The 15,533-nt window shown below is 46.6% G+C and overlaps 1 protein-coding gene across 2 annotated transcripts in view; it reads left to right on the top strand.

Moving 5' to 3' along the window:
- Nucleotides 1-386: 386 nt before the first annotated feature.
- The window catches only part of LRP2BP (LRP2 binding protein), a 27,583-nt gene continuing 12,436 nt past the window's right edge, over nucleotides 387-15,533 (top strand). The window contains exons 1-3 of one of the 2 annotated variants that reach the window (XM_019521918.1): nucleotides 387-893; nucleotides 1,496-1,608; nucleotides 4,936-5,049. In XM_019521918.1, coding sequence (XP_019377463.1) covers nucleotides 1,498-1,608; nucleotides 4,936-5,049 — 225 coding nt within the window. In that variant the 5' untranslated portion in view covers nucleotides 387-893; nucleotides 1,496-1,497. The remainder of the gene's footprint in view (nucleotides 894-1,495; nucleotides 1,609-4,935; nucleotides 5,050-15,533) is intronic. The other variant, XM_019521919.1, reaches the window with a different exon arrangement.

The following is a 15,533-nucleotide window of genomic DNA, read 5'->3' as shown; positions in this document are numbered from 1 at the left end:
CTCTGCGAGTGACCGGGGCAGGGAGGCAGAAAGGAGAGCAGCAGATCCGAAGGGAAGCGCAAGGCAGGAGGCAGAGCAGCCAATCAAGGAGGCACAGAACAGGGAGCGGGGGGGGGGGAAGCAGATCAAGCTGGGAGCACAGGACAGGGAGCAAAAAGCAGAATAGCAGCTCAGGCAGGGGGCATAGGGCAGGGAGCTGAAAACAGAGCAGCAGATCAGGCAGGAAGCAGAACAGCAGGTTGGGCAGGGGGCGAAGGGCAGGGAGCAGAAGATCAGCCAGAGCACAGGGCAAGGAGCAGAAGGCAGACCAGCAGATGGAGCAGGGGGCACAGCATAGGAAGCAGAAAGTAGAGAAGCAGATCAGAAGGAGCAGGAAGCAGAGCAGCAGTTCAGGTAGGGAGCAGAAAGAGTGGTAGATGGAGCAGGGGAAGAGGATCAGAGTAGCACTCAGACACATTGTGTGACACTTACTTTGTGGCATGCCAGCTAAAAAGGTTGGTACCCACTGAACTGGCATAGCACATGGCAGGTTCATAGGAAATCATTGAGGAATTGGGCAGTGGAAATGAAAAATACATTTTTGAAAGGTGTCTAAATAGTTCTGAAGATCTGGCCTTTAGGTTTATAAGCGCCCAATAAGATATTTAGAAGTGCTCAAGCGATATAGGCAGCTGACTCCGATTGATGCAGCATTGATCCAGCTCATGCCTTTGACAGACCTTTGAGAATACAGTTCTAAATCCTTTTTGAAATGGAATTTAGGAGTTTAAATCTCATTGACTGCCAGGGACACTTCAACTTCTAAAACTCTAATATTAGATTCTGAAAGTATCATCCCAGGAGTTCTTGCTCCCTGTCAATGTTCTGAATCCTGGACAAACTTAGTTCACTGGGTATGAAAGAAACCAGCTCCTTCCACTGATGCAAATCCCAGGAAGTTTTTTTTATCACTGATTGTAGGAGAAGCCTATTTAAGCTCCCCATCCTGCAAGTTATCATACATAGCTAGACACTAGTGCTTGTGTGGAGCATTATGCAACATATTTGCAAGGTCAGGGCTTTAGCTGCTACTCCCCGGCTTGGCTTTAGGTTTTTCAAATAATTGTGTCATTATTAAGTTCATAACTTCTATTGTTTAACTTAGATATTGAACTGTATGAAATATTAACATTACCATGCATATTAATAAGATAAATTATTATTTGTATGAATAGTACTACTGCAACTGCGATCAGAATCCAATCATACAAATACATAGAGCTGTTTTAGTGGCAAACAAAACCATTCCAAAAGTGTAACAATCTTTATTTTAGATTTTTTTTCCTCCTCTATATAAAATTTATCTATTTTAACAGAGTCTTTGGAACATGCAACAAAGAGAGAACTGTATCAGGTAGTAAAAAAGGAGCTTTTATAACATCAGTTTGTGAATATACTTACAATAGCAATCCAGTTGTCCTGTTTTGAAAAAAACTATATTAATTTATTTTGACAGAAATGTATAGCCATACTGCTTTGTTTAAGAAGGCAGAGGAGCTGTTGGCAAAGAGGATAAAAGATGGAGACCCCCTGGCATATTTCCTAAAAGGGCAGCTGTACTTTGAAGAGGTTGTAGTTTAATGCTTTTTTCTTTTTTTTTAAGAAAACATTTTAAACTGATATTTTTCAATACAATCTCAAGGGGAAATATTAACACTAGAAAGTGCTCCATGGGAGGATATAGAAAGTAACATAAAAGCAGTAAAAATTGATTAGTAACTGTATGAAGCATGATTCCCTACAAGAAACAATGAAAAATCAAAAAGAGGGAGACAGTGGGGACATCTAAACATACAGATACTATCTATCTGTTGCACATTTATTAATCTGAACTGAATGTTTTGGGCACACTAGTCCAGCAGTTAGCAACCTTTTTTAGGCTGCAGGCCGGTGACCCAGTTTGGATCAGAAGTGGGTGGATGGGTTGGTGCTAGGCCTCAGCTGCTTCCAGTACTTTTCTCCATGGCAGCACAGGGAGATTCACCTGCAACTAGAACTTTTCCCCCATGGTGGCACAGGAAGATAACTCTTGCCAAAGACCCACATCTGCAGACTGGATGAAATGGCTTCACAGGCTGGAGCCATTGGACATATGCTACATGGCTCCATGGGTTGTCAGCCCCTGCTTTAGATAGTGACATGAGTTTCACCGACTGTACTGAGGGCAGGTATAAGTCCTTTATCATAGTTTTTTCTCGGCCAGTCCTCCTTTTAGTGGTAAAAATGTTAATCTCAGTGGGATTGGACCCTTCAAGAAAATCAGTCTGTTCCTGCCTATATAGAAGTTAGATACTCATTTGTGTATTAATGCAGGGTTGTCCAACTGGCAGCCCACAGGCTGCATGCTGCCCCCCAGGGTAGCCCCCAGCAGCCCTCAGGCTCCTGGTCCACATTCTGCTTCCACATCACTCTCCTGCTGCTGCTGGTGCTGGGTTCCTGCTCTTACCTTTAGTTTCCATTTGCTGCTCCTGCCCCTAGACACAGGACAGTGGCCTAGCTCACAGGGCTGAGGGATCCTGCAGCCAGGGAGTTTGGAGGACCTGGAGATGATGTACAGCATGGGGGTACTGGCTCCGTGTAGTTGGACTGAGGGGTCCACCATGCAGGGTAGCCAATGTGGCACTTTGCCCCCAGCCACTCAGAAGTTGGACAGCCCTGTATTAGCATATAGTCCTAACAGCAGTTTCTGACTGTATCTTCACTTCTAGACACATCAAAGTTCATCTTTGTGGTTTTATAGTTTACATTTAGTTAAGATTTTTAAGAGTTCTTAAAATTTTTGTAGTTTTATGTGCTGTTGTACATACTACATATTCATTGTGTGATCCAGCTCACTAAAATGAAATGGAATGTTTTAAGGGCCTTGCATCTTCCACCTTTATTTTTCTGATACACATGCTGGGAAGGTGCAAAATGTTACTTCCAATTATTAAAAAAATCCTCAAAACTCCTCAACAGCAACAGCCCACAATCACCTACTCAGGACAGCTGTTTTATTGGGACCATTTCCAAGAAACAGATTTAGCTTGATGGTGGTGGGTACAGGGTAATATTAGTATAAAGTATTTTGCTACGTAAGGCTGTTTGACCAAATGTTGATCAGCTGTTGAGTTCTAAATTCCTGATGCTTAATACTGTTGTCACCAGTGGAAGATTGAAAAAAAATTAAAAAAATTAAGAAGAAATATAATGAATACCCTTTTTTTAGTATGCTATTCTATTTCATTAGGGCCTTTTCCAATTTCTAATAAATTAAGCAACACTTTAAAAACAGGATGCCAGGGTCTTCAGTGAAATAGTTTATATTATAACAAGTTTACTTTGTATTTTAAAATAGCTTTCTTCCTCCATCATTGAAGTAGAAATTTAAATATTTTCTTTCTGAAAAGTTCAAACAAAGTCCAAGAAGCTACTTGCCTTTTAGTTATTCATTGGTAAAGAAACAGAGGAGACAAGACATTTTAATTTTACCGTGAAGGTAAACAGATGAGGTCAGCCCTGAGTAGGGGTGATCTGAATTTTGTGGTACAAAATTTTGTGGTGCTAACATTACTAGCGTACTCTTGGTAAATGCTGCATGTGCCTTGTATCACTTACCTGGTTGTTATATTTGTGTAACAAAAAAACACCATTGTGTCAGTGAAGATAAAGTCATACAGTGGCTATGTGGGAAGAGATCCAACTCTTAAGGCATGCCCAGCAAAAGACAGGGCAATGGCACCTGTTTCTAAAATGCCACCCTGTCCTGACTTTTGCCTGACTTGGAACTAATATGGCTAACTACCTCTTTCTACTATAGGGTATGTCTGTGGTGCAAGGTACCACCACGTAGAGATTTTCCACAGTAGTTCTGGGCATGCTGGCTCCAGAACCAGAAGGACTCTTATGGCAGTAGCATGGTGCTACATGTGGGCTAGTTACTTCAGTGTAGATCATGTTGGCCTTTGTATAGTGCTGACTTCCAGAGCAATCACATGCACAGTTAGTGTCATCTCTGCAAGATGCTGCCTTATGCCATACAATAACAGTTGGCAACCTTTCCAGAGAGAAGGCCAGAATGACCCATCTTGGGTCCAAGGAAAGGCAGCACTAGGACCTGGCCACTGCTGCTTCTGTCACTTCTCCCTGTCACCCGGCCATGGCACAGGTAAAGCCTTCTGTGGCCAAGGCTTCCCCTGATTGCATAGGCCAGATCCAATGGCACTATATGCCAGATTCAGTGGCTCATGGGCTAAATTGAGCCTGCAAGCCAAAGGTTGTCAACTCCTGCTGTTATACTTCAGCAAACCATTTTAGCATGCACATAAGTCCTTGCATAAGTTGTTTTTTTTATTGAAACACATGAGCATGTGTTTAAAATTAACTGTGAGTTTAGCTCTGTAATTGATAACTCAAAAGGCAGCGGAATAAAATAGCTTGCTTTACATGCTTTGTTGAATAAGGATAGATATGTAATTTGAGGCCTTAGGAAGAAATGAACACATCAGCTAATATCTTCTGCATGTTTCTGTCTTGCTCAGATAGTAGTAGCCCCTTGGATTTTGTTAGACTACCCGTTTATTTCTATGACCATAGTCTTATGTTATCATTGTCATTTGTATGCAGTTTTTTATATTAACTAACAAAGCTTGTTTGGAAGTTTTAAGCATTCCCTTCTAATAAAATAATTTTCTACTTTTGACTTACCCTATTTCAATTGTGGAAGCTGATTTTAGTGACTTCTTTATGATATACATTCTTTTGTTCCTTTCAGCCTTTCTTCTGCTAAAATATTTTTTTCCTTCTTTACTAAGGAAATATTCACATTTGAAAAAATTTAAATGGCTATATACTGCTAAATTCAGCTGCTATTTAATTCCAAATACTTGATTATTTTGCTTATTGTGCCTTCTTCAGGGATGGTATGCCGATGCATTCATACAATTTGAAAAAATCAAAGACACAGATTTTCAAGCTATGTATCAACTTGGTGTGATGCATTATGATGGACTGGGGACCAAAGAAGACCCTGTAAGTTGTTATCTAGTTCCATGCTTTTAGTTTTTCTTAAAACGTTACTAGACAATCCCTTAAATAGCTTTCTACTATTTAATAATTGTATTAAACATTTCTCAGCATTATTGAGAAAAGATACAAGAAGGACATATTGTCAAAGAGAAACCTCAAGAGTACAATTTATGGCATATAGGTAGAGCACTGTCTCATCATACAGTGACAACTAATGTGTTTAAAAGGCCCATTTAAAATGGTCTTGAATCTTTTCCTACAACAAAATGGTCTTAATACATTTGAAAAAAACATTTTTTTATTCACTAGCTCTTTCAAGTGCAGCTGTTAAGGACAGAGAACATGTCTTCATATTTGAAAAGCACCTGACTTACTTTTCGTGCATTGAAAACATAACAAACAGAATTTTTCATTTATATTTAAATGAATTAGACTTAGTGTCATTAAAAATAAAGCACCAATTTGCAAAGTTTCAAACTATCCCACAATCTTAAACAAACCTATTCTAGGACAATCAGTAATTAAGATCCTACAAACAGTATCAGTAAAAATTAATTCCATTCTATGACCATTCATTGACCAAAAATTAATTCCATTCTATAAATCTTTCTTCTGTCTCTGTAAAGCAGTAATATTTTTAAATTACAGAGAGAATTACATTGTTTTTGAGAGAGGAAAAAAGCAATGTATTTGGTCTGCTGGACTCCTTCCAATTTGTCCACAACCTTTCTGTCCCCAAACTGGACACAGTACTCCAGATGTGGTCTGACCATCATTTCTCTCCATCTGCTGAAAATGTTCCTGCTAATACAGCCCAGTGTTAGCCTTCTTGGTGACAAGGGCACACTATTGGCTCATATTCAGCTTATTGTGTACCCCCAGGTCCTTTCCTGCAGAGCTGCTACTTAGCCAGTCAGCCCCCAGCCTGTACCAATGCATGGGATTGTTCTGTCCTAAGTGCAGGACTTTGCACTTGTCTTTGTTGGGCTTCATGAGATTTCTTCTGGTTCAATCCTCCTGTTTGCTGAGGTCTCTCTGAATCCTAACCCTACCCTCCAGTGTACTCCAAACTTGCTAAGGGTGAATTCCATCCTATCTTCCATGTTGTTGATGAAGGTATTGAAGAAAAATGGCTCCAGGACTTACCCCTGGGGCACTCCACTTAAGATCAGCTGCCAATTAAACCGAGAACAATTGATAACTAGCCTCTGAGCCTGATGACCCAGTCAGTTTTCTATCTACTTCACTCATCTTTTCTATCCACTTTACTCATCCAACCTGTAATCCCATAGCTTGCTTGTGAGAATGTTGTGGAAAACTGTATCAAAAGCCTTGCTGAAGTAAAGGTATATCACATCCACTGCTCTTCCTGCATTCACAGAGCCAGTCAACTCATCACAGAAGACTCATTAGGTTGGTCAGGCATAACTTACCCTTTGTAAATCCATGCTGACTGTTCCTAATCACCTTCTTCTCCTTGAAGTGCTTAGAAATGGATTCTTTATGATCTGCTTCATAATTTTTCCAGGGACTGAGGTGAGGCTGACTGGTCTATAGTTCCTTGGATCCTCCCTTTTTCCCCTTTTTTAAATACGGGCACTATGTTTGCCCTTTTCCAATCATCTGGGACCTCTCATAGCCATGAGTTTTCAAAGATGATAGCCAATGGCTCTGCAGTCACATCAGCCAACTCCCTCAGCACCCTTGGGTGCATTCCACCCAGGCCCATGGACTTGTATATGTCCAGCTTTTCTAAATAATCCCTAACCTGTTCTGTCACCACCGTTGGCTGAGCACCTCCTCCCTAAACTGTGCTGCCAGGTGCAGTAGTCTGGGAGCAGACCTTGCATGTGAAGACCAAGGTGAAAAAGGTATTGAGCACTTCACCCTTTCCTGCATCCTCTGTCACTAAGTTACCTGTCCCATTCAAGTAAGAGACCCACACTTTCTCTCATCTTCCTCTTGTTGCTGACATACTTGTAGAAACCCTTCTTGTTACCCTTAACATCCCTTGCTAGTTGCAACTTCAATTACAGTTTGGCCTTCCTGATTTCATCCCAGCATGCCTGAGCAATACTTTTATATGCCTCCCTAGTCATTTGTCCAAGTTTCCACTTGTAAGCATCATTTTGTGTTTTAGCTTACTGAAGAGTTCCCTGCTAAGTCAAGCTAGTCTTCTGCGGTACTTGCTAGTCTTTCTGCACATTGGGATGGTTTGTTCCTGTGCCCTACGGTTTCTTTAAAATACAACCAGCTCTCCTGGACTCCTTTTCCCTTCAGACTGGCCTCCCAGGCAACTTGCCCATCAGTTCTCTGAGTTAGTCAAAGTCTGCTTTTCTGAAGTCCAGGGTTCTTACTCTCCCCCTCTCCTTCCATCCTTCCTTGAAGATCCTGAACTCAGTAATCTCGTGGTCACTGCTGCCCAATTTGCCATCCCCTACTACCTTCCCCACCACTTCCATGTTTGTGAGCAGCAGATTAAAAAGAGCATGGCCCCTAGTTGGTCTCTCCAACATTTGTACCAGGAAGTTATCATCAATACTCCTGCAAAACTTCCTGGATTGCTTGCACACTGCTGTATTGATCTCCCATCAGATGTCAGGGTGATAGAAGTCCCCCATGAAAACCATGGCCTATAATTGAGAAACCTTCATTAGTTGTTTGAAAAAAACCTCATCCACCTCATCCTCCTGGTCTGGTGGTCTATAGCAGAGGTTCCCAACCCCCGGGCTGCGAACGGTCACTTCTGGACTGCAGTTTGCCGGTCCTCAGTTTGCTAGTGCACAGTTGCTTCCAGTCTGTGGACTGGTTCACAGTCATTTCTGGTCCACAGTCTGCCAGTCTACGATCTAATAAGGCTAGGAATCCCTGGTCTATAGCCTACCTAAAAGGGGTTGGGAACCCCTACCACAACATCACCCGTGTTGCTTTCCTTTCTGATGGAACCCAGAGACTTTCAGCAGGCCTATCTCCAGTTTTATATTGCAGCTCTGAGCACTCATGTGGCTCTTTTACATAAAGGGCAACTCCTCCTCTTCTCCTCTGCCTGTCCTTCCTGAACAGTTTGTACTTACCTATAACAGTGCTCCAGTTACATGAGCTGTTCCACTAAGTCTCTGTTGTTCCGATCACATCATAGTTCTGGGACTATCCAAGGACTTTCAATTCTTCCTGCTTGTTTCCCAGGCTCTGTGCATTCGTGTGCAGACACCTGAGGTAACTAGCTGGTCTCCATCCCACGGGGAACCTAGTTTAAACCCCTCCTCAGTAGGTTAGTCAGCTTGTCTGCAAAGATGCTCTTCCTTCTCTTTGTCCAGTGGATCCCATCTCTTCCTAGCAATCCTTCTTGGAACAACATCCCATGGTCAAAGAAGCCAAAGCCCTGCAGGCAACACTGTTTGCACAGCCATGCACTGATCTGCAGGATGCAGCTGCTCCTGCCCAACTCCTTCTTGACCAGAAGGATCGGTGAGAACACCACCTGAGCCCTTGTGCCCTTCACCATTGCACTCAGAGCCCGGTAGTCACTTTTGATCTGCTCAGGATCACCCCTGGTCTCGATCCTCCCAACTTGGGGATGCCTGGCCTCTTCCACCAATTCTCTTCTTCCTCTGTTGCTAGGGCTCTGTATCTGTTCTTCAGGCAAACTGCTGGAGATGAAGATGAAGACTTCTGCTTGCTGCCAAGTTCACCAGCATCCACCTTCTTAGGAGTCTATGTCCTTTTCCTTCTCTAGCACTGCCTCTGGAAGGCCTTCCTCTGGAGTCCTAGAGGTCTCCTCCAGCTTGAATCAATGAAATCCTTGTGGCTGAGGATGCTTTTGAGGTTTGCCACCTCCTCCTGTAGCTCTCTTGTCTGCTCCCTGAGGGACACCACCAGGAGGCACTGCTTACATCTCAGACAGTCCCCCACCTGGCTGTCACTGGAAGGAACCTGCAAGCTGCAATCTCCACAGTGCCAAACCAGGACTTGGGTGGAAGCCTTGACAGTGAGTGGTCCTGCCCAGACAGCGACTTCACAAGTGCAAAAAGAGAAAGAGCTGGCAGTGCCAGTGGCTCTGGCATTGTGATGTCCTCTAACCATTTCTCTGAGACTTTTAATCTGCCGCCTCTCTCTTCTAGCCTGTAGGTGGTTGTCAACTACCCGCTCCTTTTCCCCTCAGGACTCACCTGCCACAACTAAGGAGATGGTAAAAGATAGGATGTTAATCCCTGAGGGGAGGGGGTGAGAAGTACCAGACCACCCAGGTGTTAGCTCTACCAAGTGCCTGTCTTTATTGGAGTTAATACAGTGTAGCAGACAGCGCTAATTGCCTCATAAGTGTGGAAGTGGCTATTCAGCTGCTTGGATGATTGCAGCTTCCCTATTGATCCTCTCCCAATTGCAGCTGCCTCTCTGCCATTCTGATCGGGAGCCGGTTGTCTCTGGGGTCTTTTCTCCAGGGTAGTATTCCCAATCTCTCAAGGATCTTGCCAGCCGCCTGCCATCTACTGCCCCCTGAGTGAGTATCCCCGACCTCACCAGTCTGACGTCAGCCTCCTGTGCCCCTGCGCGCAGTGTCTTCCATTGCTCCGTCAGCCCCGTGTCAAACCGCTCTCTTCCTCTCCAGTGCCCCGAGGGTGACTGCTTGGTCTCTGGCTCTTCCTTTTACATGTGGTGGTGGCCATAATCACCCTCATCCTCTCCCAGTGTGCCAGACCCCCTACCGCTGTGTCCCGGGTCTCCTATTTACCCGTGTCCTGGGTTTCCCTAGTAACAGGGGTTCTGCCTGAGCCCCTGTTACACTGCCCCTTTATCCAAGCAGGCCTTCCCTAACAAAGTCACCTGTAAGTTATCCTGTTCACTGCTCCCTGGTCCTGAAAGGTTCCCTTTTTCTTGCTTCCACTCACTAAGCTTACAGTGAAGGAAGGTGAGAGAGTTTCCAGGCAACCCCCTAGTGAACTTCCCTTTGCTCAGGGCACTAATTAAGCAAGGGACTTAAGTATAGGTCTAACTCCTGAGTTTTAGCTACCTACACTAACTATATGCCTGGCGACTGGGGTGCAGATCTGACTGGCAGCTACTATTTTTGCACCTTCTGCCCTCAGTTAGGCATCCCATTAGTTATGCTATTGTTCCCCAAAGACATAATTTGATGCCTTTGAATATTTCTGTGAAGTTCCATAAATAAAAGAGGGTCAAACTGTATTATGAATGGTATCTCTAATGCTAATTTTTCTGATGATTGGGTTTATTGATTAATGCCTTTAAATGTAATTTAATGGATAGCAGTGCAAATGATGGAGATTTGCCATTTAGTATGTCAATATTTCTTTTGCTAAATGAAACAAAATGCTTTTCTGCTTTTCACAATTCTATTCTTATATTTAGTGCATGTTAAAATTGAAACCTCTTACTTTTTAACCATGTTTCATAAATCCTAGAGGTTTTCCATGAGAATAATTGTTGGTTTTAGTAAGGAAACATGTATTAGTGCTACCTCAAAGTAATTTACTTCAGTTGTTCCCTTAACATGGGAATACTGGGATTTTTTCCTACAGTGAGCTAGAAAAGCAGATTTACATTTGTGAAGAAGGCCAACCACATTGCCAACAAGAGACAATATATTCAGAACACTGATAGGAAGAAGCTGACAATTTTTCTGGTGCTGATATCAAATAGAACTTTGCAGTTTCCTAGTTTAAGTACAATTATGTTATTGCCATTGCAATGATATGAAGGCCTGTTTCCAATGGCTATCAAGGGTTCTTGGAATCAGGACTTCATTGTACTAATCACAATAGAGGCACACAAGATCAGTCAGTCACTGCTGCAATGAGTGTATGATCTTTAGGGAACAGTAGCATAACTAATGGGATGACCTCTCAGATCACTCCAGCAAGATAAGCATCCAAGCGTTTCGTAAAGGTATCCAGAATAGGTGTTTGTACCACTTCTGGAGGGAATCTATTCCAGACTCTGGAGACTTGGACAGTGAAGAAGTTTTTCCTTATGTCCAGTTTAAAACAGTCTTCCAGCAGTTTGTGATCATTAGACCTTGTCTTCCCTTCAGGTACCCTGGTGAATAGATGTTCTCGCAGTTCCTGTTGCACATCCCTTATATACTTATAGGCTGCCACCAAGTCACCCCTGAGCTATCACTTCTCCAGGCTGAGGAGTCCCATACCAATCAGCCTCTCATAAGGCCTGTTCTCTTGACCTCTAATCATGCATGTGGCTCTCCTCTGGACTCCCTCAAGCTTCTCCACATCCTCTCTCAAGTGTGGAGCCAAGAATTGGATGCAGTACTTCAGCTGCGGCCTCACCAATGTTGAGTAAAGCGGGAGGATGACTTCTTGGGTCTTGCTCAAGATGCCAGAGTTTTATTTGCTTTGCCAGCTGCAGCATCACATCGGGGGCTCATATTCATCTTGTGGTCAATCATGACCCCCAAGTCTCTTTCAGTCATGGTGCTAGTGAGTGTAGCACTACCGAGCCTATAAGTATGACGTGGGTTTTTTTCTTCTGAGGTGGAGCACCTTGCATTTCTCTGTTGAATGTCATCGGGTTTTGATTCACCCACCTTATGAGCCAGTCCAGGTTGGCCTGAATTGTCAACCTGTCCTCTAGCGTGACCGTACTTCCCTATAATTTGGTGTTGTCTGCAAACTTAGCCAGCCCACTTCTGACACCTGAATCCAAATCATTTATGAATATAGTAAAGAGTACTGGTCCAAGTACTGAGCCCTGGGGGACGCCGCTGATCACCATGCGCCATGTTGACTCAGTTCCATCGACCAGCACTCTCTGAGTCTGACCACAGAGCCAGTTCTGCAGCCATCGGACCATAAGGTTGTCGAGGCTGCAGTTCCCCAATTTTACCATGAGGACATCATGGGAAACTAAGTCAAAGGCTTTTTTGACTTGATATCTAAATATATGACATCAACCTCTTCTGCTTTGTCCAGGTGATGCATCACCTGGTCATAGAAGGAATGAGGTTGGTCAGGCAAAACCTACTTGCAATGAAGCCATGTTGGCGCTCTCTCAGAACGTTGTCTTCTGTTAACCTGTTGTTGATGGTTTCTTTGATTACTTTTTCCAAGATCTTTTCAGGGATTGAGGTCAAACTGATTGGCCTGTAGTTCCCTGGATCTTCCTTTCTTGAAGCTAGGCACCACATTGGCCCTGTTCCAATCTTCAGGAACCTCTCCTGAGTGCCATGAGTTCTCAGATATCCTTGTCATTGGTCATGCTGTGATGTCAGCCAACTCTTGCAGCACTTGGGTGCATTCCATCTGGGCCAGCTGACTTGTGGATGTCCAGCTTCTCAAGCTGTTCCATCACAAGATCTTCGCCAGTTATAGGCATGTGATTGTCCTTACCCTGGTAGTCCTGCATCCTATCACCCTTGGGCTGGTGGAAAACTGACACAAGGTAATTGTTGAGGAGATTAGCTTTCTCCTGGGTGTTGGTTGTCAGCTGCCCCACTTGGTTCCACAAGGGTCCTATGGTGCATTGTCCCGTCGCCCCCCCCCGACTTCCCACATATTTGAAGGACTTTTTATTGTCCTTGATTCATGTAGCCAGTTTTAGTTTGGTTTCCACCTTGGCTTTTCTGGCCCACTCCCTACAGGTGTGGGCCAGTGCTGTGTAATTCTCCTTAGTGGTAGTTCCCAACTTCCATCCCTTATAAGCTTCTCTTTTCAGATTCAGGAGGTCCATGAGTTCCCTACTAAGACATGGAGGTCTCCCAGCCCTTTTGATACCTGCTCCCCAGCCCTTTTGCCCCCGCTCTGTCCCCTCCGTCACCACCATCATGGTGGCACGCTGCACTCTGATTGGTTTCACTGACCAATCAGAGTGCTCCAGGAGCATTACAAACAGACAGAAAGATAGACTAAGCCCTTTATTATATAAAGAACTGCCTGTATCAGAAATCGGCCTGATGTGGCCAACAATGTGGCCAATAAACACCCCGTGCATGAGCACAGCTGCAGTGCAGCAAATAGGCAATGAGGAGCACAGCCCAGCAGCTTAGAAAGCTGTGTGCAGCTGGTAAATCAGTTGTGGTGGATGGGGAGGGGGGAGGGAAGGGACATAGTGGGGCAGATCAAGACCCTTGCGGTGAAAGGCTGGGGCAGGTGCTGCCCAGCCAAGGAGGGGTGCAGGACGGCACTGCAGCTCATCTGGGGGGTGCAACTCCAGCTGCTGCACACACCCCGGGAGGGCACAGGGAGGAGCTGGGGCCTTGGACCTGCACAGGGCGGGGCGGGGCGGGGCAGGCTGCAGCTGTGGGTTGGGCCAGGGCTGAACTGAACTCTTCCCATCAAGGGCTAGGCTGGTCTGCGCTTGGGGTGGGGCGGGCAGTGGTGGCACTGGGAGGCAGGGTTGGGGGTGAATTTCAGGCAGCCCCCCTCATAGCCTCTTCCCAGCACTGCTGCTGCCTGCCCCAAGTGCAACCCAGCCCAGCCCCTGCTGGGAAAAGCCTGGCACAGCTCTGGCCCTAGCCCACAGCTGTAGTCTGCCCCTCTCTATGCAGATCTGAGGGGCGCATGCCCCTCCCACAGTAAACACAACAGTGAGAGCTGCCCCACCCCGTGCCTCCTGGATGAGCCACAGCTCCCTCCCATGCCTTACACTCACCCTGCCACCCCTAGTACATCTATTGCCAGGAATTCTCGAAGACTGGGCACACTTGAACAAACATAGAAAACAAACTCTGAAAAAACTAAGGCAGAGGTTTTCAAGGAGGTGATCCTCCCCCTCTATATGACATTGGTCAGGCCACAGTTGGAGTGCTGCGTCCAGTTTTGGGCGCCACACTTCAGGAAGGATGTGGACAACATCAAGAAGGTGCAGAGGAGGACCACTCCCATGATCAGGGGACAGCAGGGCAGGCCCTACAAGGAAATGCTAAGGGACCTGAACCTGTTCAGCCTCCACAAGAGAAGGCTGAGGGGGGATCTGGTGGCCGTCTATAAACTGGCCAAGGGAGAGCAGCAGGCAATGGGAGAGTCCCTGTTCCCTCGAGCACTACTGGGAGTAACAAGGAACAATGGCCATAAGTTGACAGAGAGTAGATTCAGGCTAGACATCAGGAGGCACTACTTCATAGTCAGGGCAGCTAGGATCTGGAACCAACTTCCAAGGGAAGTGGTGCTCGCCCCTACCCTGGGGGTCTTCAAAAGGAGGCACCTTGCCGGGGTCATTTGACCCCCAGCATTCTTTCCTGCCATGGCAAGGGGTTGGACTTGATGATCTGCTCAGGTCCCTTCTGACCCTACCAACTTTGAAACTATGAAACTTTTTTTAAGCAGGGTACCCCTTTTGGTGGGTGGGGGTGGGTGCTGATAGATGCCCAGACACAAAGTTGGCAGTGTGGGGAACTTGTACCCAGCCACTGCCCCCATCTATACACTTTGCAGCCGGTTGGCCAGGGAGCAGGGTGGGGTTGCTGATGGCTTGCCAAACATGAAACCAGCAGCACAGAGAAGCAGGGGTACCCATGAAGCAGCAGCACGGGGGATGGAGCCACTGCTGCCATCCATCACACCACGCTGTTTTCCTGCGCCCAAATATCTCCACTTCTCCGTGCTGCTGGCTTCGCATACAGCCCACCATCAGCACCCCTCCCTCCCTCCCCCCCCGTCCCAGCACATAGCAACAACACTGAGGGTATAGATGGTGGGGGGCAGCCACTGGGTGCAAGCTCCCCACACCGCCACCACACACTGGGTGGGGATGGGGCGCAGGAAAGTGGTGCATGGGACCATGGATTAATGGATGGTGGCAGCGGCCCTGCCCCTCAGGCTGCCACTTCCCAGGTACGCCTGCTTCACCACGCTGCAGGCTTCATGTCCGGCCATCCGTCAAAGGAAGGGGCATGGAGGGGCCCATTAAGGCCCCTGCAGTGAAGGAGGGAGTGCGGCTGGGGCTGGGGCAGGTGCTGCCCAGCCTGAGCAGTGCACAGGACAGAGCCACAGCTTGTCTGGCGGGGAGGGCAGGGGCAGGGGAAGGGGATGGCTCCCGCTACTGTGCACACCCTAGGAGGGCTTGTGGGGAGGGATGCAGCCTGGATCTGCGTGGGGCAGGCAGGCTGCAGCTGTGGGTTGAGGCTAAGGCTGCGCCAGGCTCTTCCGAGCAGGGGCTGGGCCAGGCTGTGCTTGGGGTGGGTGACAGCAGCCCCAGGAAGGGACTGTAGCCCCCCCCAGCCCCCTTCCTACCGCCACCAGCCGCCCACCCAGAGTGGAGCTGGCCCAGCCCCCACCAGAAAGAGCCAGTGCCACCCTGACCCAACCCACAGCTGCAGCTCACCTTGCCCTGCAGAGATCTGGAGCACACACCCCCTTCCACCCTACGCCCTCCCAGTGTGCGTGCAGCAGTGGGAGCCCCTCCCCCCAGCATGAGCCATGGCTCCATCCTATGTTCTGCCCTGGCTGGGCAGCGCCTACCCCAGCCCCAGCCCCAGCCCCACTCCCTCCCTCACCGCGGGGGCCTCAATCTGC

This window comes from Gavialis gangeticus, unplaced genomic scaffold (genome assembly GCF_001723915.1).
Source record: "Gavialis gangeticus isolate Ggan-Ray unplaced genomic scaffold, GavGan_comp1, whole genome shotgun sequence".
NCBI classification, from domain to species: Eukaryota; Metazoa; Chordata; order Crocodylia; family Gavialidae; genus Gavialis; species Gavialis gangeticus.
The sequence above is the reverse complement of the archived record's forward strand: the minus strand, read 5'-3'. Positions and strand labels throughout refer to the sequence as shown.